The sequence below is a fragment of the Oryzias melastigma genome, linkage group LG7, assembly GCF_002922805.2.
Source record: "Oryzias melastigma strain HK-1 linkage group LG7, ASM292280v2, whole genome shotgun sequence".
NCBI classification, from domain to species: Eukaryota; Metazoa; Chordata; class Actinopteri; order Beloniformes; family Adrianichthyidae; genus Oryzias; species Oryzias melastigma.
In genome coordinates this window covers 12,530,444-12,556,075 of record NC_050518.1, presented here as the reverse complement: position 1 = coordinate 12,556,075, position 25,632 = coordinate 12,530,444, and the positions used below count along the sequence as shown (strand labels likewise).

The following is a 25,632-nucleotide window of genomic DNA, read 5'->3' as shown; positions in this document are numbered from 1 at the left end:
CATTCTAATTTTGGCTTTAAAAAAAAACAAAACACATTTTGGCTTTTTTTTTAAAGAATACATTCATTCATATCCTATATCCTATGTTACCCTGATGGTTGAAATTTTGAATTTTTTTGTTTTGTTTATTATAAATTGTCTAGTGTTTGTGTTGTGCTAGTTCTTGTGTGTTCCCATGGTGTCCCATCAAAAACAACCATCTCTTCTGACTAGAAATGAAAGGAACCAGAGTAAATAAGTAAAATTAGTTGTTTTATTAAGTCCAGAGACATATATGCTCATTCAGAAATACAGTTATTGCAAATTGGAATGAAAAAGAAACACAAGAGATTTAATTGATCTAAACGACTTATTAAAGCTAAAAACTTTGATTATAAGGCTTTTAGTGGGGTAAAATATTACTTAAATCTCTTTTTTTTTCTCAAAGAAAAACAACTTTTTTCATTTTACAAAATTGCCTAGTAGTTTCCAGAAGTCACCAAAAGGTGGCGCCATTTCTCACAAAACCAAGCAGCATCTGCTTTGCTTTCTTTCTTTTTTTTAACGATTTTTTTCATTGAATTTGTATCAATTTTAAAAATCATTTGATAAAGGTTCATTTTATTGTTAATGTAAAAAAATGTTGTGACTTAAATCTGAGTTTTAACGTCAAATATTCGGAAGTTATAACTTCACTTTCCATTAGTCATAAGACTTTTGATGTAAACTTATTATTATTCTCTTCATGTTTTGAAATATTTGACTAAAATCTATGGATTAATTTTGATCTCTAAAGCAAATCATCACTGGGTTTTGACAACAAAACTCTCGGCTGCCTGTGTGAAAAAAAGACAAGAATAAACTAATGAAAGCTATATCAAGATTGCACAACTTTAAAAAAAAAACAATGATTAAATATTACTAAATGTTCTTTTAGAATTGTGTACAGTTTAGTCACTACCCATGATTCCAGCTCACAGTTACTAACTTACTTGCGTTCTACACGTTCCCAGGTCTAGAAACAAGTACTGCCGTACTGCATTGTGGAGTAAGGGGGAGAATGAATAGTGGTATGGGTGTGTGTATTTTATTTATTTATTAATTTCATGCTTAATGCTTCAGTAAAATCAAAAAATATGTTTAATTTCTGGGTTAGAAAGTAGAATTCATACAAATCATGATATGCTGAGTCATGAAGAAGAATTTGACGATCCCACTCAGAACCTGAACTCCTCTAACCACTTTGAATCGATAAACTGGATTAAAGTGTGAGGATATGTGTCATGTTTACTTCAAAAACTTCAAAAAAGTAAATGCACAAAAATATATAAACTGTTCAGGCTCCATCTCACTCCCTGTTAATTAATGCACTGATGTTTTATCCAAATACTTGTTGCACAAGGCGTCGTCGGTCTCACATGGACTGTGATTACACAGCGTTCTTTTATATTTTACTTGGCAAGCTCCAGCATTCCCACATTACTAATCAAACACACTTTACATTTAAATCAATTGTTGCCTTTTGTTCCAAGCGGTCGCTGAACACAAGTGAAGACAAGTTCGAGTTAAACTTCTAAAGAAAATCTATAGCCAGATTACATACCTGGTATTTCTTTAGAGAGACCGAATAATCGGCTCTTTACGTAACCTTCATTGCTTTGATAAACACATAAAGAACCCTTCTGATTTTAATCCCTTTTTGTAAATTTACTTTGCAGCTGTTTGAGCTGTGACAGTGTTTTCTTTGTGGCAAAGAGGGTGACTCATGCCACAATGAGACTACACTTAAAATGTTACATCTGCTATGGAAAGTAAAGTAGTAGAGTTTTAGATTAAGATTTAAGAAAGAAAGAAAGAAAGAGCTCCCTTTCTCTTTAATGTATTGTGGATATGAAAAATGTTCATCTTTATAGAACTATTTATCTCTATTTCTTTGAAGAAAACGCTGGTAAACAAACAGACAAAATAACTATTAGAACAATAGTTCCATTTATTGGAAATGACATTTAAAGCATTTATTTATAATATGGATAAAAATGCAGGTTAATTTGCAGAATTATAAGTTCTTTGTGGCAAAAAAATATATCATGTTCCTTTTTTGATTTTGTTGTTTTGCAAACATGTCAATTGCTGCACAGATGACGCGACCAGAACATGCAGACTCGTGTCACTCCCACCATCTGGTGTCCTGCTCCCAGCATGTCCATCTACATGTTACTTTACATGTGGTTTATATGTAGTATTTGTCAAACGCCAGAGCAGATGGAAGAGCCTGAAGGTGGTTGAACATGAAGCGAATATCTCTAAATGTTCAGAAAATAACACAACACAATTCCAATGAAGTGTCTTTCTAGTTTATCCTATTTTTTTTTAATGTTGCCTCATCAACTTCCCACATGTTTTGTTATTTATTAGCAAAACCAAAAAAAAAAAAGATTATTCTATTTTTCTTCATGCCTCAACTAATGAATGAATAAAAGTACTGTAAGTACACATAAAAAGGTGCAAAAACTATTCAAGTCCCCAAAAATACAGAGTAGTTACTTGGATACTACTCTAGAACTGGAGCCAATTCATGTCTTTTTTATGTATTTACATAAAAACAAAAAGACATTTGCCAAAAACACTGGAACTATTTATGAGATGTTCTTTTTCAGGACAAAAACAGTTATTAACAGCAGATTAGTCGTTCGCCATTTTGTCTGTATTTTCATTGCTTATGGTTTTGTTGTGACCTACTCGGATGTTTTTGTCCCTACCAGACAGTTTTTTAGGGGCTTTTTTGTTCCTTTTTCTTCCTCTTGTGTGTTCTGTTGCATTTTATTGGTCGGTGGTTCAGTTCTGCTTCCTGTTTTTCATGCTTTTGAGTCATGCACAGATGCTCATACTCATCCCAACAGTTGCAACACAGACAGAGAAACTCGAGTAAAACACAAAAATGCTTTAAGGTCTTTTACAAGCATTTCAGAATGAATAACTCTACTGTACATTTACAGTCCCATTCACCTGTTGGTGGTGGCTCAGCCGCAGAACACGGGGGGCAACTTGAGGACACCAGAAACAACGTGGGGTTACTCAAGGACACTTCAAGGAATGGGCGTGTAGAGCAGGAACATGTCCACCCCTTACAGATAAAGTGTTTTTTGGGTATCAGTCTCTAAACATTTAGAAACTTTCAGTGTCTAAGCCAGGGGTGGGTAAACTACAACGGTTTAACATAGAATAAATTATAGTGATAATCCATATTAATGCTTTATTTTTCTTGTAATTCTGGTTTCTCACCTCAGGTGGAGCTCCACAAATCCACTGAGTTGAGTTTAGGTGAAGAAAGTCATTTTGCATCCATGCTCTATTGGAAGATCTTTTCTTTTCTGACACATATCTGTGTTTTTTCAGGTCAGACAGTCATTTTCCAGATCATTCCGACACAACAAACACAGCATTTTCCTTTAGTGTGTGCTTTTCCCTGTTAGAACCAATTCATGCAATTAAAATACTGTAGTAACAAAAAACAGTTTTTAAATACAAAAATGTGTTTTGTCCAAGCCCTGTTAATGATAAATACTTCAACTAATACATTTTAGAGCCTCTTTCATCATCAGTGATATAATAAATAGAAATAAAGGAGTCAATAAGAGTTCATCTGTGTATATAATGTATACATAATTTATTCTACCGGTGTAATTATCTATTTCTAGTAATTCAATGGTCAAATTTAAGGTTTTAATGATATTTAACAAAGGGGCCTAGACTCAAAGTTGTTAATCTTCAATCAAACTCCCTTGTAAACGTTTATCATTTATCACTATACTTCTGCTTATGATATTATATTTTTATCAGTTTGAAATAAATAAAATACAAATATAAGTTGAGACCAACAGTAGATATTGGCACTGTGTCTTTTTTGATTCACCAACAAAAAAAAATAATTTAATAATCTGCAGATTCACTAGTTTCTATAGCATTTTTCTGCCTGTAACAATACATATTTAAGTGATTAAATTTTTAGATGCATGAGTTGAGGTCGGATTGAGTTTTTAAATAATTTTCATGTTTGTAGAGGAGACTAATGAAGATGCAGTCCGGGGTCTTGCCCCCATAATTCCTCTGTTGAGCCCACAAATCTCAATACAAAACCCACTGCTGTGCTGTTGTCAAAATCCTAATGTACTATTAGCCAGAGATTACTGTCTGAGAGGGGGAGGAGGAGTTGATTAGGATTGGTAATCTCATACTTAACGGAAACTGACCTGAAAAGCTGGGGATCTTCAATAGCATCACTCCTTTTGAGTTCTGCTAGTACTTGATTTGCTTTGGTCCCTCTGAGAGAACTGAGAATGTGCTATTTTAAAATAAGTTTATAGTTAAGAATGCATAACCTGATTTTTTATTGCAACATGTCCATTTTTGGCAGAGGACGGACGACCTCACCAGCCGTTACATAATGCATAATGTACGGCTGTGTACACCACACATTGCTTTTTGATAAGGTGGACTCCCTTCAATGAGGGGGGTTTTTGAGAACCAGGATGTAAATGCCGATAAAGTTTCCAAAACAATGATTACATCTTAAGCTTATCCACCTGGAATTCTGTTTATCTCTGTTCTCCGCGTGTCGGCTCTGCTTGGAAGTGTGACAGTCAGATGCTTACACTTAACATAGCCACGGTAAGATGGGATTAAGTCTTACTTGCTCTCCTGCAGCATTAGCAAGTAAACAGACAAGCCAGCAAACAGTGGTCGTCGTGGTCACATTTGCCAACGGCGAAAGAATTCCTGACAAATCTGGGTGAACACATCCAGGAAATGCATCACAGAAGCAATGCATTCTGGACCCTAGTGAGGTTATTCTCTCTGGAGGCGTCTGGTGCATACATATCAGAGGGCAAAGCCAGTCACAGGACAGTCCCCTCTCTCTTTAATGAGCCTTTGCTTCCTGGATGCTGTTGTCATGCCTCATTATTGGCCTGTTTCTTTTGTGTTTCTGGAAAAAACAAAGTTGTGTTCCACCGGAGATGAACACACAGGTAGCCAGCGTAGGACATGACCACCTCCACAGATACCAGCAGCACCTGCATGTGAGGCAGGATTACAGAGTCACCATGTGACTGTTCTGCCCTTTAGGCAGACCTCTGAACGCAGACAGGCTAAATCTAGCAACTGCCTCAACCTCTAACCCTAAACTCTTTCAAAGTAAACAATACAGCAGTAATCCGTGAATGCCACCAACATGGAAAATTTGAAACAGAAGAATAGATTCATCTCAAAATAGTTACAATTTGGACAGTAAGATGTTTTTATGTCAATCCTAAAATACTATTTTCTTTTTTTTCTGAGTGCCTTCATGTCTCTGTCACTTTTATTTACTGCTTTATGCTGTATTCCCTTAATTGTTTAAGAAAAAACATATCATCTTGTTTAGCCTCGCCACAGCTCATTATGCTCCTCATATTCTATTTATTTACATTACAATCATTTGACTCTTTGGGTTCGTCATCTTCACTAAAAGTTTTGATGATTTGGATACCTTTTCCATTTCATTTCTAAATCATGTTCCACATTTCCTATATTGTGGTCAGAAAAAGAGATACATTCATTTTGTTTTTACCTTTTAAAAATGAAATGGAGCTATGATGCTAACTTTGCCTCCATTCTTCGTGTATAAGACCTAGAAAAATGAGAATAGGAAAGATGATGTTGCCGTCTGGGAAGCTTTAAAACTCAGGTATTTTAAAAATTCAACCTAAATCCACACATTTTTTAATGACGTAAACATAACCGTTTATTTTTTATGTTTACACAGGTAAGGTTATAAAAATCTATTTCTGTGCCAGTGGTTTCTGTGGTGGATTACCAAATGTGAAACTCAACTACTCATGTAGAGACATGCCTTAAACTGGATTTTCTGTCCCCCAGAACACACATGTCCCGGGATGTGCTGGGAAGTCCTGACAAAAACTGAAGCTCCCTGTCTGGGAAAGCCAGTAGCTTTGACGTCCCAATGTTATTTCAGAGGAATGTGGGAATAAAAATGTTACAAACAGAAGAATGAGAACAATATGGCCATAGAAGGAAGGAATGCTTAACCTCGACTGATGTTTTCATTAGAAAAAGTCCTTGTCAGCTTATGCTTGAACAACAGGAATTGTTACATAAGAATCAGGATGTATGGGTTTTTTTTCACTTACAATTTTTTAACAAATGTGTCAAATGTGTCGTTTTCTTGGACATATTTTCTGCAGAGCGGCAGGAGTTCATTAGAAATTAACTTTTCAATTGTGGGTGAGACTGTATTTCCCATAATCCCTCTGTTTACGAGCTCTCTAGCTAGTTTACACATCCTAACCTAACATTAGCGGTGCTACAAATATAAATATTAAGCTTATTTTTATGTATGTATAGATTCCATCATGAGAAAGAACATGTTAAAAATACCAAATAGACAATTTTCATCAGAGTGGTTCTCTATAACCTTTCCTGAGATGGCACAGGATGTTCTTTTAAGAAATTAATATGAGCCTCTGTCAAAATGAAAAAAGCTAATCCACATTTAGAGAAAATATTTTTTCTGTGTCTATTCATGCTCAAAAGGAAATATATATTTTTATGAATTTAAAAGTAACAATGATACAAATAAAAAGCAGTAGTAATTTATTTTAAAAAAGATGAAATAAGACTTTGCGGCTCCAACTATGTTTTAATTATTGAGAAACAGGCCCAAATAACTCTTGTATCTTGTGTATTGTAATAAAGTATTTTGAGATTAACCTCTTTTTACTGATTTGAATAGTTCTACAAATATTCTCCAGTTTAAAAATATGTTTAGGAGAATCAAATTGGAAAGTTGTGTCAAAAGTAATTGATTTCATTTTCTGATTTAATTTTCTTTTTGTTTATGACATTGTGTTGCTTGTGAATGGTCAGTGGCGGTGCCATCTAAACTATGTATATTTGTTTATATATATACGAGTATCTTGATTTAGCAGGGTTAGGCACAAAATAAGGACATTGTTCTTCTGTCTGCTCCCTTTCATTCATGAAGTTGTAGAACTGTGTTGTATACTGTTTTTGTGCTTCTGATGTTCCTGCTGCTTCATGAAAGGAAAAAAAAGAAGAAAAGATCGGAGACTTTAAAATGTTAAAACATTTTGAACACAATTGGGCTAAAAAAATAGTTTTTCATGCTTATTTATCGTCATTTACCACCAGAAACTCCAACATTAAAAGGCTAAAATGTCTTTTAACCTTGTAAAAAGGAACATTAGGGCTTATGTTAATGTACTCTTCATTTCAAGGAAGCATTTCAAAACTGATAAAACCACTAAATGAGTCAGTGGCGTGAGTAAGGTGACAGTGAGGAACTGCAGCTTTAAGAAGTTGCCTCACAGGGAGGCCGGCTGGTGATTTTCCATTCAAACTCAGACGCGCACTCTGCAGGGAAAAGGCGTGCGCTTAGAGATAGAGATTAGATTAAATACACGTTTTAATTGAGGGTTTTAACTTTAAAAGAGCTTTTGTAATAAAAGCAACACAACAACTATAATTTGGCTCATATTTTAAGTGTGGTTAGGGAGCTGTTATATGTCATGAAATGAGTGATTAACAGGAACAGGTGACTCATAGCACGTGATGTCAACTAAGCTATTTTTTTTTTTTTTACCCTAAGATTTAATATGAGGTGTCTAAAAAACTCAGTTTAGTGAAAAACATCCATATGATCAGTAGCCTTGTCTTAATGCAACCCCGTTTGATGTTTTGGCTAACACTGACCTTTGCCCCCCGGCTCCTCTGATAAGAACCTCGTTTCTATTGACCATTTTGTAGTCTGTTGTGATGCGTTTAAGTGCACTCGGACATCCCACTCACTCACGTTCTTTTTTAAGTGAAAAAATTTGGCATTTTTAGCCACTGGAATTTCCACCCATATAATAGTTTTAAGAAATAGATGTTATACAAGCAAAAAACGAGAGTAAAACGAGATAGTTCTGCAGAGAAATTAATGCAACAAGACTTTTATTGTCTTGTAGTTAATAGGTGGTTGTGCATCCTTTACTGGTTTTTGCATTTTTAAGCTACAGGTGCTTAAAGTAAAAATCCATTGACTTTAATAAGCTACTTTAGCCAACATTTACAATGTTAAAGTCTAAAAGCAGCTTTGTTGAAGCAAAAAAAAATCTTTCAGAATTCACTAATCTAATAGCCTTTAATACTCTATCAAGGATATTGCTTCTCTAAATGATGAACTAACTTATACAACACAAGTGGTCAACTGCACAAAAGCTTCACTGAAAGGGTTCAAACTCAGAAAAACAATAAAAAATTAAGATTGTAATTCTTCAAGAGAGTACATTTGAATTTTAACTTAATCCTGAACCACTGCAAAGTACTTTTGAAGTTAAATGGACCCTCACAAGAGAGCTGTGATTTGTCTGACTTCCCCCAAAACATCCCCCGCTACTTCACGCACATGTTCAGTCAGTGCTTTTCATAGGTTATATAATGAGCACAGCTAGTATAAGCTAAGAAAATATATATATTTTAGAAATTAAGCTATTTGAGCTGCCTTTCGTCACACATGCAGCCTGGGGAGCCGGGACCTCTCAGCTCCATACCTGTTTCATCTTTATGAGCTCCTGGATGACAGAGCAGTCTAAGAAGACCATATACACGTAGAGTAGTGATGCATTACCTTATTAGGCTTTGTTATCAGATACAGTGCTGGTTTACATTTGCTAGATAGCAAAACAAGTTTGAAAGAGTGGATTTTTAAACAAGCTCCACATCGTAGGAATGTTTCTCATGTAAAGAGGCATTAAAAATGTATTCGAAACTTGATTTGAAATGACATCGTTGCTGCAGATCGTGCGCTCACAGAGCAGCTCAGCCTTTCTTCCTCCTAAATGTCCTCTGTGTGCCTAACATGACTGTGTGCACAGCCTGTGACATTCGTTCACTCCCCCTTGTGTGTGTATGTTTGTGGGCAGGGAGTGGTAGAAAGTGGAAATTTACAGTCTCCCAAGTTGGTACCTGAGTTGCCTTTGACAGACACGCTGTGTCCAATCTCCACTTGGGATTTAATTGTCTTTAGCCAGGGGGCGGGGCCTCCTGTCAGCTCCACTTCTTGTGACCCCAGTCGGCATAAAGGCATTTGGTACAGAGGAATGGTGACAGCCAAGAGACACACATAGTTGCAGCCATGAAGGAAATGTAAGTATTTTTGATTGTCTTGATTATGCTTGTGTTTTATCTCATCAAAGTGCTTTGTCTAGAGATGTATTTTGAGGGTAAAATTAGATTAAATTCATGAGATAAGAAATTTAAGTTTGTGCTATTTCAGTTTTTTTAATAAAATATCCTTCATTTATCTCTAATAATATTATTCAGGATGTTTTTTTTAAATCTTTTGTGAAATTTGTTAGTTTTGAATGCCAAGAGGCCTTTCCGCGGACATCCTCCTAATTCCAAGCAAGCAGGTGAAGGCACGTACGCAGATCAGTGCAAAAAGGGAGAAAGGGATAAAGAGGAAGAGAAACAGGATGAGAAACAGAGTGTGCGAGATCTGATCCACTTATGTAAGCAGGTTTGAGAATGGAAAGCACTCCGAGCTGACTTGTCACACACAACAGCAAAGACAAAAATCCTTAAAGTTGATCAGACAGAGGATACTGTATATTTGAATTTCATCTCAGTACCGTGTACAGTCAAAAGTGCTCTGCCTCTTTTCTTAGCTCGCTCTTTTGCCTTCCGGAGTGATATTTATCTTGCGGGCTTTAAGAGTTAAGGGGAAGTATTTAAAGTTTCTTTGCCAACTTCTTCTCAGCTTGAGCAAAACAAAGTAAGAGGAAGCCATTCACAGGCGGTTTACAGAAAGCCTCATATATTACGTAGAGCGATCTGTTTGTCCCTATTTAGTCTTTTTCTACATGTCTTATCTTCAGAGTGGTTTCCACATCCACTCCTGTCGTTGTGAGGTTTCTCTTTCTTTTCAGGGCCACAGATCCTCCTCTGGAAAAAACAGATCTTGTCTTTTCCTCAAAGCAGTCACGCTTTTAGGAATGTGGGAGGGATGGTGCAGCTCACTCAGTGCATGTCAGCTTTATGGCTGGAAGAAAAAAAAAACACAAAACAAAAAAAAACGTCCCCCTCATGTTAAAGTTGCATCTTGATGCATTTTCTTTCTCCTTCAAAGGCAGAGTGAGATGCAGGTTTGTTGGAAAACAGGATGGATTGGTGTGAATGAGTGCTTGTTTGCACTCACACTGTTGCTGCAGTGATGTGTGGTCCTGCTTCCTGAGCCGTTTCATGGAGGAACTTTTACAAGTTTCAATTCAAATGCTGTCTTAGTTTGAATCTGGATGAGCTAAACGCTTTTTTAAAGTTAGAATGACCTCCATACATCAGTCGCTCAGATTAGCAAGATTAACAGTGTTGTACTGAGAACCATGTGCTCACGCAGCAACCTGTAACGCAGTCAGGGGACAGTCTTATCTCCCTAATGCTCCGTCTTCCTGTCTGTGCATTATCCCTCTCACCTCTGTCTCCCTCGTTGTGTCATCATCTGGAGTGACCTTTTTTTTGTTTTTCTACCTTTGCTCTCTGCAGCATATCACAAAAAGAGAAGCTCCAATGCTTGAAAGACTTTCACAAGGACATCCTCAAGCCCTCGCCAGGGAAGAGCCCGGGTACCCGGCCCGAAGACGAAGCCGAAGGGAAAGCACCCCAGAGGGAAAAGTGGGCCAGCAAGCTCGACTTTGTCCTGTCCGTGGCCGGAGGTTTTGTCGGATTAGGAAACGTGTGGCGCTTTCCTTATCTATGTTATAAAAATGGTGGAGGTAGGTGGAATAAAGAATGGGTATTCCATAAAAAAAACCCAAAAAACAAATCCAAGACATTGCTCATTCATTACTCCTTCCTTTCTCTCTCCACCTCTCAGGTGCATTTCTCATCCCGTACTTCATCTTCCTGTTTGGGGGCGGCCTGCCCGTCTTCTTCCTGGAAGTGGCTTTGGGACAGTACACATCAGAGGGAGGGATCACCTGCTGGGCCAAGCTCTGCCCCATCTTCACTGGTCAGTCCAAAACCACTCCTCCTTCTTTACATTAAATTACTCTTAGAGACAACTTGTGCTATAAAGACTGTAAAGTCGTAACTCCATTTGAAGGCTATTTTTGCCCCGATATCCTCACCATTTACCGTTTGAACATTCTGTCCTGCAGGGGACCCCCCACCCCTTTTGTTTTAAACAGTTCACTTGGAGCAGTCTAACCTCATTAGTTTGCTTTGTGCAGGGTTGTTGGACAGCTACACAAAGCAGAAGCCGAATGTTGAAATAACACACAGGCTCTTGGATGAGAGCATTAATAAGATTTGCTGATGTTAATAAAGAGTCGGCCTCGGGGAGATAACACACGAAACGCTTCAATTTATGCAAACATAAAGGGAAATCGCGCCAAGGTTTCTTTAGGATAAACAAGTTTGACTTCAGGATTGATTCAGACTCTCGGTTGCCATGGAAACAGACGATAGTAAAAATATTTGGCCCAGCAGTATTTCAGCGTAATTTGGCCTCAGTCAGCATCCATGTCATTTATTTGGTTGCATTGGAAACTATGAACTCTTGAATGTCCTCCGATGACAGTAGACAGACACGGACCTCCCACTGCTTCCCTTTGCCTTGAGTGACAGCTGCAGACAACACTGGGCCAACTCACCCTTATCAGCTGCTCCGAGGCCTTTACTCATGTTCACTCGAGGGAAGTCACATAAAAAGAGCGGAAACTTCACGGCACCACCTATCTGAACAGCTGACGATGGTCTCCGCTGCATCCAAGTGATCACACTACTCACGAAATCTACAAACTCGTCAAATTTTAAATCACTGTTTCTGATACACGAATTTCCTCAATGTTAGGTCAAGTTCAAACCCACCTGTCACAGCAATAAAAGCTCGGTCAGTCTGCATTCGGAATGTAGGAATGATGAGGAGGGGGGTGACAGAGACGAAGAGTTTAAAAATACTCCGGAGTGGTGGAAAAGTACCAGGGATTCCTGTGTGCTCACGTTTGTGGCAAAGTCATCTAAAAATAAACGTAAATACACTAAGGACATTAAACCGGTTTAAAGTCCAGGCAGATTCAAGGTTTTCCAGCCAGTTTTATGGCCTTTTCAAGATATAGTGGGGTGTGGTTACAATCACTGTGGACAAGAACTACAAAAAAAGTATTTTCTACACATTAATATACTATGAATCCATGCTGCAGGTGTGTTTTACACTAGATAAACGCGTGGCTTGTTAATGTCTCACTTGCTATTACTGATTAACTATTACATGAGCTAATTGATGGTGTAAGAAATACTTTGCGTCTGACCTAGTCACCCAGTCTTGGCTGTGGGCTATCATTTAGTAAATGTTCAAAAATTAGAATAAATTTGACACGTTTACACCTATTTAAAAAAAATAAAAAATTAAAACTTAGATTTAGAGAGATGGAGATACATATTTTGTTACAGATGTTGATGACTCTTTATTAAAAGTTTTCTATGGGGAAGACTGGATCATTTTTCTGCTCAGGAGACCTCAAATTTTTATTTTACATTTTAGTTTTGGTTGTAAAAGAAATATTTAATGTCCAGAAATTAGTAACAAATGACTAAATTTCAGACTAAAAACGATTAAGGTGTTTTTGAACAGCAGATGTAAAGACAAACTGCTATTACAGTCACATGGGAAGAAACAGGAAGTCAAGTGAGAGCTTCCTGTTGTGACTAAGCAGAAATGTAATTTGCAATAACTTTAAAATGCAAAATGTGTGTTTTACATTAATTTAAAGAAGCATGTTAAAGTTGAAAAGACTTTTCAACTGTTTTTATCCCCTGCAGGCATTGGCTATGCATCTATCGTCATCGTTTCCCTGCTGAACATCTACTACATCGTGATTTTGGCCTGGGGACTCTACTACCTCTTTCAGTGCTTTCAGCCAGAGCTTCCTTGGGCGAAATGCAATCAGCCCTGGAATACAGAGCACTGTATAGAGGACACAGTACGCAAGAACAAGACCCTCTGGCTGACAGCCAATGCCACCAACTTTACCTCCCCTGTCACAGAGTTCTGGGAGTGAGTATTTACTGACAGAGTGCCCAACTCACATGCACACTCACATGCACACACAAATACACTAAAAAAGGAAGGCTTCTTTATCTCGCTTGCGTAAAGGCGTTTGATTAGGCAACGTTCCTGCATGGGGTAGTTTACCTTTATAACCTTTTGCTTTTCTGGCACTTTCTTATAAACTTTGGACAGGTTTTGCAAATATGAAGAAATATTTCCTTCAGTTGCAGGTTGTAAAACATGTTGTTAACTTGTTGTATCTCTCCTGTGCAGACGCAATGTTCTAAGTATATCCACCGGGATTGAGGATATAGGACCCCTGAAGTGGGACTTAGCCGTGTGTCTCCTGGTTGTGTGGGTGATCTGCTTCTTCTGCATTTGGAAAGGAGTCAAGTCAACTGGTAAAGTGAGTGTCAAGTCATAGACACATCCTGTAATTACTGTGTTGCCTGGATGATGTTTGCCTTCATTTTTTTTTAATCCCCACTCCTTATTCTCTGTGAAAACCCCCAAATGCTTGGAAACAGGGATAGAGCTGTTTTTTTATGAGACATTTTTTCCTGGAAGTCACTCCTTGGTCAGATCCACAGTCAGCAGGACAGAAAGTGGGTCAGAGTCGACAGATGCTCTGCTTGAGGAAAATGATTAACCATATTGGGGACTATTGATGACTTATTTCCCCTAATGCTGGCTTCAGCCCTGTAAAGCAATTAATGTTTAACCAGATAATAGTCAACGAAGGGAAAAGCTTTCACTGTGGAGTTCCACCCTGCTCTATCAGACATGCACTGTGAAACACAATTTAACTAAGGGGAAATGGTTAAACAGAAAAGAGCTGTGTTTTATTGCCAATTAAAGATATAGTGGATGTTTAACTGCACCCATTTCACATTCATCTGTCTTTATTATGAGTGCAAGTTATTTGATGTATAAAATCTTTGTTTTTTTGTCCAGGTCGTGTATATTACAGCGACTTTCCCATTTGTGATGCTCATTATACTTTTGATTCGCGGTGTGACTCTCCCTGGAGCAGCTGAGGGGATCAAATTCTATCTATATCCTAACTTGACTCGTCTCCAGGATCCAGAGGTAGGGCGCCTCTCTTTGAACAGCTACGATTCCTTGATCTTAATCCCCACTCATTTTATCCTTAATGGGACTATAAAGCACAAATAATACCTTAATGATTTTCTGCATTCTTTTTCACATCAAGGGTCCATTTATCCTGTAATTTACCGCTAGATTTATACCTTCTTTTATGTTTTTGAGCTGACACCAATAATATTTTAAGTCTAAAAGTGAGCAAACAAATCAAAATTCTGTGGCAAAGGGGAAGGAATTAAAGGAATAACAAGAGACTTATATTATAAAGAAGCAGTAAAATGTATCTGGCATAGACTTATATAGTGTTTTACTACCTTCTTAGAAAGGCCCAAAGCGCTTTACAGCCACAGTCCCATTCACACACTCATGGCGGCTCCGCTGCCAAACAATGGGGCCAACCTATAACCAACAGGAGCAAAGTGGGGTTTTAATGACTTAGACTTAAAAGCAAATGGAGCGGGAACCGAACCTTCAGTCTTCCAACCAGGGGTTGGCCACTCCACCTCTGCACTCCAAAAAAGTAAATGTGAAAAATGAAATACACATGGACAGGCAGTTAAACAGCAATCAACAAGCCAAAGTCAAGTGTTTGCTAAAACAGGAAGTCAACATGAAAGGCTATTTTAAATTAACACATGAACCAGAAGTGACTTCCTTAATAATATCAATTTAAAAGGCATCTTCAATATTATTATTTTATTTTGAAAATCCACAATAAGTGTTAGGATTATATCATTTCACTGACGATTTATCTTTAGTTTTCTTGTAAATGATTATTTTTAAGCTATTTATTATATAATTACAAAAACACACATTGATGCACTAAACACAAAGTGACATTTCTCAGTTGACTCTTATGGTTTTGGGACAGATTTTAAAACGGTACTGTTTGGATTCAAAGTTTGATTTTATCTCCAATCAGATGATTTTGTAATAAATCACAAACTCACTGTGGTGACCTGAAGCCTTTCTGTTGACTTAGGTGTGGATTGACGCAGGAACACAGATATTTTTCTCCTACGCCATTTGCCTGGGCGCCATGACGTCCCTGGGGAGCTACAACAAGTACAAATACAACTGCTACAGGTGAGTTGTGCTTTTGCTGGGGCGGGGGAGTGGGACTGTAGTAGTGACGGCAACTCGTGTCAGAGACGGTTGCGTGAAAAGAAAATGGGAACTCCGGTTCCACCTGTGTTCATTAACAACCTCCATGACATATGTGTGACATAGGGACTGTTTGCTGCTTGGAGGCCTCAACAGCGGTACCAGTTTTGTGTCTGGCTTCGCAATATTTTCCGTCCTGGGCTTCATGGCACAAGAACAAGGGGTGGACATTGCCGATGTGGCAGAGTCAGGTACGAGGGTCCAAGGTGACGGCAGCAGTGATGGTGGGTGCTGCTGCCAAAGGATCAGAAACGATTGGATATCTAAAAAACCAAGTAGAAAAGAGTTTCATAGAGATAAGAACAGTAATGTCTTCTATCTCAGTATCGGACACAACGATGCGGAAAAGTATAGATATCGGCAATTGAACACTCCTTGCAAAAAAGGCCTCAAAGAACCAACGCTGTTCTATCAGTATGGACCATGTTCCCCCTTTTCTGAGGACAGAGTACAAGCGCTTTGGCAACAAAATGAAATTAAGGAACAGTTACGAGCGACACAATGCATCCATAATCCCCAGGCTCAGCAGCTGCGTATCTTTCTGACCAGAGAGTTTTTCGCAGGAGATTGACTGTGTTGTATGTATTTAACTTGATACTTTCAGCCCAGCAGCTCTGCATTGTGTGAACCCAGTTCTGTTATCAAGCTGTGGATCTGATGGAGTGGAGCCCCATGCTTCTGTTTTGTCTTCTTTTTGTATTTTCTTTGTGGATTGATCAAGATAAATCAATTCTTCAAAAAATATTGTTTTTGTTCACTTCAATTCAAACTCAAATTGTAATGTATTCATGTTGTGATGAATGACATGTAAGAATCCATCATACATCACTTTTTAAGTGAAAAAAATGCTGAAATTGAGACATACTTTTTGTCTTTGTAAAGAAATTGCCTGCTTTGTGCTCAACTGCTCAGTTGAGGTTCAGCTGCTGACTTTGTGTCTGATGCTTCTACCATATCTTGTTGAAGTGGTCTGCTTTGTTTAGACTATGCAAGATATGACTGTTTGTGTTATTGTGCACAGTAAGTACCAGAATGCAGCGTTTGTCCTGATAGGTACTAAATTCATTTGGAGACTTGAATGAAAATGTGGGATAAACAGTTAAAACTGTAATTCCTCATCATGATGATGTATTTTAGACAGTAGCATACATTGAATTTTAAACAGTATTAATTGATTGTTTGTGTCATTAATTGAAGTATGACGAAAATTATCCAAAAAAATTGACTTTAGTTGTTGATGAATGTCTTGTATGTAAACATCCAAGACATTTCCAAAGTATTTATCCATTGCTTCTGGATAAGAAGAATGTATTTCTATTATAGTAAATACAGTATTTCTATAAAACTTATTTGAAGCTAAATATTGACACAGTGTAGTCCGAGCCTCGTCAATCCTTAAAATGAGTAGAAGTGTTAATCATGTTCTCCTACCCTTCTCCCCTTCCCCATTCTTTTTTCCATCTAGGTCCAGGCTTGGCCTTCATCGCTTACCCCAAGGCGGTGTCCATGATGCCGATGCCAACTCTGTGGGCCATCCTGTTCTTCATCATGCTGCTTCTTTTGGGTCTTGACAGCCAGGTCAGTTCTGCAGTAGCTGAAGCTAAGTGAGGAACAGTTTGTTTGGTGTGCTGCCCGTTCATTTCCGTCACACTTCATTTGAGTCCTGTGGGGTTTTGTTTGCTTCTTTAAACTTCACCGTTGAGAGAAAAGTAAAAACTGCAGCTCTGAGGTGTCGGATAACAAAGCACAACCGCTTCCAACCAAGATATTTTACTATCAACCTCACTGTAGATTATCTTAAATGCTCTTTCATTTCTTCAAACAAGATATTTCAAACCTGTACACCGATTGCAAAATTCGTTAACACTGTTAAGGCTGAGCTTTGATTAAGACAAGATAATCTAAGCAGACACAAAAACGAGTGCACGCCTGAGGAATTCTTCTGCGGGATCGCATTTCCTGCCATCGAGTGTAATTCTACTCCTGTACTAAGCCAGTCCTGCACATGGCTGGTTACCCATCTCAGCCAACAGCGAGATCTGGCCAGCGCTTTTAAATTTGAGTACATGCAAACGCTCCTGCGGGTGTAACTCTTTCCATGGGAGACGTGGGGTCAGGGTGTGTTTGGGTTTTACATCGCGACTACATACATTTTACGCATACTTGAGCACATGAATGCCAAATGTTGTCGGACTGCTCACATACCATCGTTATAGTAGAAGATACAGTATGAAATAAAATACCAGAGCAATTTGATTGGTGTTTTTTTGATTCTCAAAGCTGTAAGGCGATGCAAGGGCGCACAAGAGTTGCACAGAAAAAGAGACAGTGAGTCTCTGTTGTTTTGTTCCTGCTAGCAAACCAATGTTGCAGAGAGGAGCACTGTTTGAATTCTCATTACTGCACAACAAAGACAACTCTTTTTTCCTAATTACCAGCTTCTGGAGTTAAAACAAAGCTGCTTGCACACAAAATGAGACAGTTTTTTTTTATATTGCTCAGAACTTAACAGCTGCCTTTGTTCCCACAGTTTGTAGAGGTGGAAGGACAAATCACTTCTATTGTGGACCTCTATCCATCTGTCCTGAGGAAGGGTTACCGCAGAGAGATCTTCATAGCAGTGATGTGTTGTATAAGCTATATCCTGGGACTCGCCATGGTGACAAAAGTAAGCTTATCAACTGTCTTTTTTTATTTCTGATGTTCAGAAAAGCAATGGTTGTTATGTATCACTCTCTTAGAGGTTAATTTCAAGGTCCTTGAAATTGTCCACATGTCTTTTGGCTGTTGCATTGTCACAACCAAATATGGCCTCCTCCCACTTTCACCAGTCAGATCCAGTATGTGTGATTGGAATGGAATGGAATGCCATTTTCCATATAGTAGTCATCTGTGCATCAATGACATTTCAGCACCTGTTGAACTCTACCTCTGTTGGTTGAGAGCCAACACTCTACTCCCCCCACTTTAATGTTCTTTTCCATCTTTGTGACTTTAAGTCTCATCTTTTAAAGTGAGTATTTTTTTTTTTTTTTTTTCAGGGTGGCATGTATGTATTCCAGCTCTTTGACTACTATGCAGCCAGCGGTGTGTGCCTTTTGTGGGTTGCATTCTTTGAATGCATTGCTGTAGCCTGGGTTTATGGTAAGATATATGTACATTTGTCATTTTAAATAATAGTTTGCTGGAGTTTGATTGAAAAAAAGTTATCCAAAAATACTGAAAAATATTCTTTGAGCTGTTTTTACATGCGAGCAGATGCAAAGTGTTCTTTCAGATGTTTTTTTTTTTTTTAAATCAACAATTATTGCATCTAGTAGTTAATATTAAATATATATTAAATGAAGAGAAAAGCCAGAAATCAAATTAAATCAATACTGCATCATAACTTTTAGTGCATTTCATTTCAGAATCATTTCAAGGTTATCTTTAAGATTTTTGTTTTAGATCGTGATACTAATAAAATTGCTGACATCAAAATGTGTTTAAATATTATTTTGTGAAAGAGAGTTTTTTATTTTTTTTATTTTTTGCTCTGTGTATAAGTATAGAAAAAAAAGCATACTTGACCTTTTATCTGGTCGTGATAGTAAAACGGCATATGGATTATGACCTACATGCAGCATGACTGTTTGCAGTCAATGGAACATATCCTAGTTTATGGTAAACACCACAGATCCGGGCTTATAAATCTGTCCTCAGATAGACGTCAAGGTTGTTTGTAGATAAGAAACTGTTGAGCAGTGACATCTTTAACTGGTCTATATTTTGATGAAAACATTCATCATTTTTTTTTTTTTTTGACATTGTGTCCTAAATAGGAGCTGACAATTTCTATGACGCGGTTGAAGACATGATTGGCTACAGACCGAACCCGTGGATGAAATGGAGCTGGACCTTTATCACACCTGTACTCTGCATGGTGAGGGATCCCTTTGTTAATCTTTTTTACGTGTGTCGATTAGCTCATGGGAACCTTTTCTGGAACAATCCACACACTTCTGAGAAACAGTAGACTTTATTGGGACCAAAGAGCAGTCGTAATGAGGGAGAGTGTGGCTTTGGTGTGAATAAAGGCCAGATAGAGGCCGATAAAGTAGGCATTTGTGTCAAGGTTGTACAAAACGATTAGGGATTCTTTTGTAATAAGAGCATCTAGACAATTATATGTGTGTCTTTGTTTGTAAGTTGGAAAGCTTTTATTACAGTTATTGATGGCATGTGCCAAATGTTGATTGTTAAACTTTCCAGGTCACAGATGATGTACAGCTTGTACTAAATACAGCATGTCATTGTTACACAGGGCTGCTTTATCTTCTCCCTGGTGAAGTACAAGCCTTTGACGTATAACAAAGTGTATGAGTATCCTGACTGGGCCATCGGCCTGGGCTGGTGTTTGGCCCTGGCCTCCATGATCTGCATCCCAATGGTGATGGTCATCAAGATCCTGCAGTCTGAGGGGCCTCTGATTGAGGTGAGCATCATTTTGAAAATCAATTTAAGAGCAAAAGTTGAAGAGAAGCCATAAACGTATCTCAGAAGAAGAGATTTTATAGGATTTTAAGGTCTTACTTCAATGAAAGTCCTGTTTTTGGTGTTTTTAGCATGGTCTTGTAGCATTTTTCTCATGATGGAGGGACATATATAAAGAAAAATTGAGATTAAAGCTGAATTTCTGAGTATTTCTTTATTCAGATCATTGTGAATCAGGAGTAGACAAATAGATCCATGTACGCCTTCATTTTCCTTGTCCCAGCTGGCTCATGGTTTAAGATTGTACGGCTGAAGAGCCCCAATATTTCTTGCCATTTTTGTTCCATTGGTAACGTTAACTTGGGGTTGTGAGGGGCTCTAAGCTAGTGGGAGAGAGTGTAAACAAAGAGATGATGGGAATTTAGGGCAGGCTTACTTTGTGGCGAATTTCTGATGAACTCCTACCCCGCCGCAGAAACTAAATCCTTGAAAATGACACGTTTTTTTTTGTTTTTTTTTTTGGCTAAAAACGTTATAATAATAATTAAAAGACCACTGGTAACACTTTTAATATATCATATGATCAGAGAGTGTTTTTGTGCTTTAAAAAAAAAAAAAAAAAAACAATATATAAGAATACAGCTTAATCTTAAATTTGGCCATGCTTCTGATCATCACCATTTTTCCTGTTCTGCCCTCAGAGGATTAAAGCAGTGGCAGCACCGGCGAAGTCAGGCGTGAGCTCTCGCCCGAAAGAGTACAACGTGAAGTGCAGCGAGCTGACACAGCCCCTGGACCCAAACGGGAACAATGGCTTGATCAAGCCCACCCACACCGTTGTAGAAACAACGATGTGAGCGCTCTCTGTGAGAGGAATACGATTGATGTGCTTTCTGTGTTATCATGTCGGCTAACTTTGATAAGGGTAGGTTTACATTGTCCAATATATTCATAGTAGATTTTCTTTGGATTGATTTTTATTAAGAGAGAGATATATATTATTGTTTTAATTTTTTCCTCTTGTAATTTTTGTTTCCTTTTTTTGTTTTTCTTTTTTTTTACTCTGTTGATATTGTTCATGTTACAATTGTTGCTGTAGTTGGCACTGATCTAAGCTTAGACAGTATTTTGAGAGAAAACATGCACATTGTTTACTATGTCTCTGTTGATTCCAGAAAGCTGAGGAATTTGACGTGTTTTGCTGTAATGGGAGGAAATTGAAAAAGTCTCAAAAACTGAGTTTCCAATTGAATTATTAACTGTGACATTTTTAGTTTTCTTTTGAAAATCATTTAAAACACTCATGTGATCAGCTAACCTTTTAATTAACTCTTAGTTTTTTGTGCAACAACAAAAATGAATTTGCGCACCCCCTCAAGCTACGTTCACACCGTCCCCGGCTACGCACGTTCAAGCAGACACTTTCAATGAAAAGTCCATACAAACGCATGCAAAAGGTGTTCAAAACTTTTATGTTTTTCGACCGTTTTCGGGCTCTACGTACAAAATGTGCAACCATTAAAAGCTAAACCAGGTCCAACTTTGGTAGTGACCCACGGATGGCGTCTTTTTTGATTCATGGAAGTGCCAAAGTTTAAAAATTGATCATGAAGGAGAAATTAATAATTATGGTTTGTGCCCGTACAAAAATTATATGAGACTAAATCTTTTCATGTATTGGAATAGAGCTGTGAAAGAAAAAACCTGGATAAAAATTCACAGAATTTAACATTTTGATAGATGATACTTCTAAAAAGTATGAAAAAAAAAATGAAAGAAGGAGAAGCCCCTCCTTGATTGTCCAGTGTGAACACCATCCTGAACACACATTTACCGCATTCTTGAACACGCGTCAAGGCCCGGTGTGTACGTAGCTTCAAAGCACATATCTATAATAAGTGTTGTACGGAGTTAATCTGGCTCTGCACTCTTTGAGTTACATGTTATACAAGGCCTCGGTCGAAAACAAAACTATTTATCCCAACAAACGAATCAGACAAATCAGCAAACGAGCAGAAACAGCTAAAAAAGACATGCAAGGAGAAAAGGGAAGTGACATTTTTAGAGTAACTGTACACTGCCTGTGTGACTACGATAGTCCGCCCCAGTGCATTTATTATAAAAAAACCTCTATTTGCACTTTATGTCATTTCACCTTTACTGTGGTATTTGTTCTAATAGTGTATGGATTTGCACTTACATTTGCAATAAATTAAGGGAGGAAATATTTTTAGCTTCTTTTTAATATAGTGAACTTTGATTTAGTGTAAGTAGTTTCTCTACTTGCTAAAGGCAAAGGTGAACTGGAGTGAAATGACATCAAACACTCTGAATTAGACTGATATGTGGAATCTGTGAGGTCGCCTAAACGCGTTACTTTTGTTCTTTAAAGCCTGACAGCTGTCTCCTCTGTGCTCATTTCTTTCCGCAGCTGGATTGCTCTGCAGCACTACCACTGGATTTTAGTGTGTAAAGTTCTGTTTTATTTTTATTGTAGAATGTGAATGTTTGTAAATCACACATGCCTTTTTGTAAAAAAGAAAGAAAAAAAAAGTTTTATACAGGAACATGATTTGAACACCGTCGTGTGGAGAGCTCACCTACGTTTTCGAAATGTCAGTTGTTGTAAGCTTAAATAATTAGGCAATAATCAGATGAAGCAGATGCAATTTTTTGCTGATTTTGAAATAATACGTTTAATAAAAAATACACAATTTAACTGTTTTAAAATGGATTTAATCAACAGTTTATTTGATCAGATACGAAGTCTGAGGAGATTGTTTTCCTAAGCTGCCACAGGACCTCTCTGTGTGCTACTTGGAAATTGAAATGTACCAAAGTTGTTTTGTCTCGCAGTTTTCCCCTCCAGGATGCAAACTGCATCTTTTTCTTTGTAGATGAAAATAAATATGTTTTTCTTTGGATTTGTTTAATTCTTTTGTCCTTTAAGATGTATTCAGAGAAACTATTTTTAACTTAGGTGGAGGCACCCATAATTTATAACACAAAACAAAATGCTTCATACATTTATTTATAAAGGTTTGACGATTCATTTGAGCAACGATTCATTATTCTGACCACTCCAGTTCATGTTGAAAGATTTTAAAAAACACATTTTGATAAGTTGATATATAAAATGATCAATTATGAATTTGGAATAGTCAGCAAATTCCAAATTTAAGAATCCACAGATGATTAAATATGAACAAACCTTAACAAATGGCTTTTTTTGCACAACAAGGTCAATATTTTGATTCAATAAGATGTACTGCAAAAAAAAGGAAAAATAAACAATCTTTTGTGAATCATATTTTCAGCAAAACTTAAGAGATTTTTTTTTTTTTTACTCAAAATGTGGTTGTTTAACAACAACTAACAGGTAGAAAATGAGGAAATTGGCTGAAAAACGAGTGAGGGCATAATAGAGAGAGAAGACTTTTGTGTTTGTTGTTCTCATCAAACCTGTTATTGCGTTTTAAAAGTGGCTCAAAAAGCTCTGAAACCAGAGTCCGTGCGTCACAAGTTAGCGGTCACAACATGCTGGTCTGACAGAGCAGCATGGAAACATGGAAACTGCTTCTTTGAAGGATTTTATTCTGATTTCTCTTGAGTAATAAACTGTAAAGTGAGAACCATCTCCATAAAAAAGTGTGAGATTTCTCACCTGACTGTCTAAACCAGATTAGCTTAAGAGGATGTTACACCTTGATACTGATTTCAAAATAAAGCTCAACTAGATGATTATCAGATTAAAAAAAAAAATACAACATAAATCAGTTGTTTTACAACTACACCTTTGCATATATACAGCTTAATAATAGTTTTTTAAAAGCACTATTTTCCAGTATAACATACAACAAAAGAAACATGTTTTTGTATATCATACTGGAAAACAACAAAAAAAACCCACCAAAAATAATTTATTAAAGTTCCAAAAGTTCAGAATGTCATAGGAGGCATCGATTTATGTCCTCACAGAATAATCAAGGCCTTTTCACTGAAATTAATATGCGCTTATTTTTATTTATTTTCTCCAGCATATGACAAAGACATTTTAAAGATGTGGATTGAGTCACTTTTGTTGAGGGTTGAAGTTTTTCCGCCCATTTTTAAACTTCAAAACATTAAATTTGAGCAATAAAAAGGGACTAGGAAATAGACCCCAGAACATGAATAATACCAAATTATTTTTTTAACAGTAATTTCAGTCCACATTTGCATATTAAACTCCATAGCACAATAAAATTGGTGACACACGTCTTTATTAAAATAAAAACATCTCTTACACAAGGATGAAGTAGCCAAAATAAATGTTTAAGTAAATCATGTCTCTCAGAACCAAATACACATATTCAGGGGTATCAATTAATTTAAAACATTAAAAAAATATGAAAAATATGCACCATTAAAGTCATTACATGGAAATTGTACATCATGTGTGCATCCTCTGTAAATAATAAGGTCCTACACACTACAATGCATTTGTAAAATAAAAAGAAATTCAATAAATTAAAACAATTCCTTAAAATAGGCCACCATTTACTACATAGAAGACAATTCTAAAGTCAGAACGTCACTGTTCCCAGAAATCATCAGAGGCTGCCAGAAACAGGACAGCTTCTCTATCACAACATATTTAAATGAACCAGCATGTCGAGTTACACAATGTTTCCAGATCAGCAGGCCACATTTATTTAGAAAAATAAGTAGAGAAGAACATTGTGCGGAAATTAAAAAACAAAACATCATTGAAGAGTGAAAAGTAATGGAAAAAAAAAATCACCTAAGAAGAGCTCTGTGTATGTTAAAGTGAAAAGGCTGTGTGGGATACAAGTAAAAAATCTGTGTCAAAATAAAGAGAAGAAAGTAAAAAAAACTTTGAATGAACCTAAAAATAATAAGATATAAAGATTTTTTTCAATGCAGTCTCTGCTGTGATTTGGAAAGCAAAACAGAAAGGCATTATTGATTCTGGAAATGTGATATGGCTTCAAAAGCAATCATTGATTTGCATGAGAAAGCATCTCCTGCTTTCAGTGGCTTGCAGTCCTATGTAAATTTAAAAAAAAGCCAAACTGTGGCTAGAAAAACTCATATGGGTGAAATGGGCCTTTAACACCTTGTGTACCATTGTGAGTCTTCACATTATAGCAAAATAAAAAAAATAAAAAAAATCCACCCTTGTTGTAAAATGAAGCTTGGTCCGCATGTGGTTCTCCCCCTATACTACCTATGAACCCAGTTACATAACAGTATGTGTCCCTTTGCCTCTGGTGGGGGAAATGAGAGGCTGGGGGTGTCAGATGAGTCTCAACCAAGCAGCGTCATGTGAGCACGAGTGACTATTAAATAAATATATAAATAAAAACAACAAAGGGGGCAAATGAACACGTGCACTGGTGACTTTGTGGCAGAAAGATGCTTTCAGGCTGATTGTTTCCCTCTATGCTGTGCGAGAACATTAGTGTGCAAGTCTGTGAGAGGTCCAACATGGCTAACTGCTTTTTTCACAGAGCAATGCTGTTGGTCCTGTTGTTGGCAAAGCAGAATAGTAAGTTTGAGGGGTCGTCACAGTCGCCAGGCAGCTCCACGTCTGCGGCTGCCAGTGGATTCCTGCTAATGACCAGATCCAGGCAGTCTCCGGCCTCCATAATGAGGGGCACCGTTAAACAACAGTCCAAGTCCCTGGTCCTCACGCGGTTCACCTGAAAGAACACACGTAGGAGAAGTTTCATTTTAAGCATCAGCTCAGTAAAACTTTTAGAAGTACTACCTTATGTATTTAATCACGCCTAAAAAGAAGT

At 37.4% G+C, this 25,632-nt stretch overlaps 2 protein-coding genes across 7 annotated transcripts in view; one reads left to right on the top strand and one right to left on the bottom strand.

Annotated features, from left to right (window-relative positions):
* The first annotated feature begins 9,001 nt into the window (after nt 1–9,001).
* Nucleotides 9,002–22,752, top strand: slc6a6b (solute carrier family 6 member 6b). Its single transcript, XM_024292331.2, has 14 exons — nt 9,002–9,186; nt 10,582–10,811; nt 10,913–11,047; nt 12,859–13,093; nt 13,361–13,493; nt 14,042–14,176; nt 15,174–15,277; nt 15,422–15,546; nt 16,821–16,933; nt 17,886–18,023; nt 18,397–18,499; nt 19,177–19,277; nt 19,659–19,829; nt 20,530–22,752. Exons 1-14 carry the CDS (start codon nt 9,176–9,178, stop codon nt 20,683–20,685), a joined length of 1,890 nt encoding a protein of 629 aa, XP_024148099.1. The 5' UTR covers nt 9,002–9,175; the 3' UTR covers nt 20,686–22,752.
* Nucleotides 22,753–24,073: 1,321 nt separating this feature from the next.
* Nucleotides 24,074–25,632, bottom strand: part of LOC112158779 (glutamate receptor-interacting protein 2) — a 29,522-nt gene continuing 27,963 nt past the window's right edge. For all 6 annotated transcript variants that reach the window (XM_024292326.2, XM_036212772.1, XM_024292327.2 and 3 more), the window contains one exon: nt 24,074–25,533. In XM_024292326.2, coding sequence (XP_024148094.1) covers nt 25,336–25,533 — 198 coding nt within the window. In that variant the 3' untranslated portion in view covers nt 24,074–25,335. The remainder of the gene's footprint in view (nt 25,534–25,632) is intronic.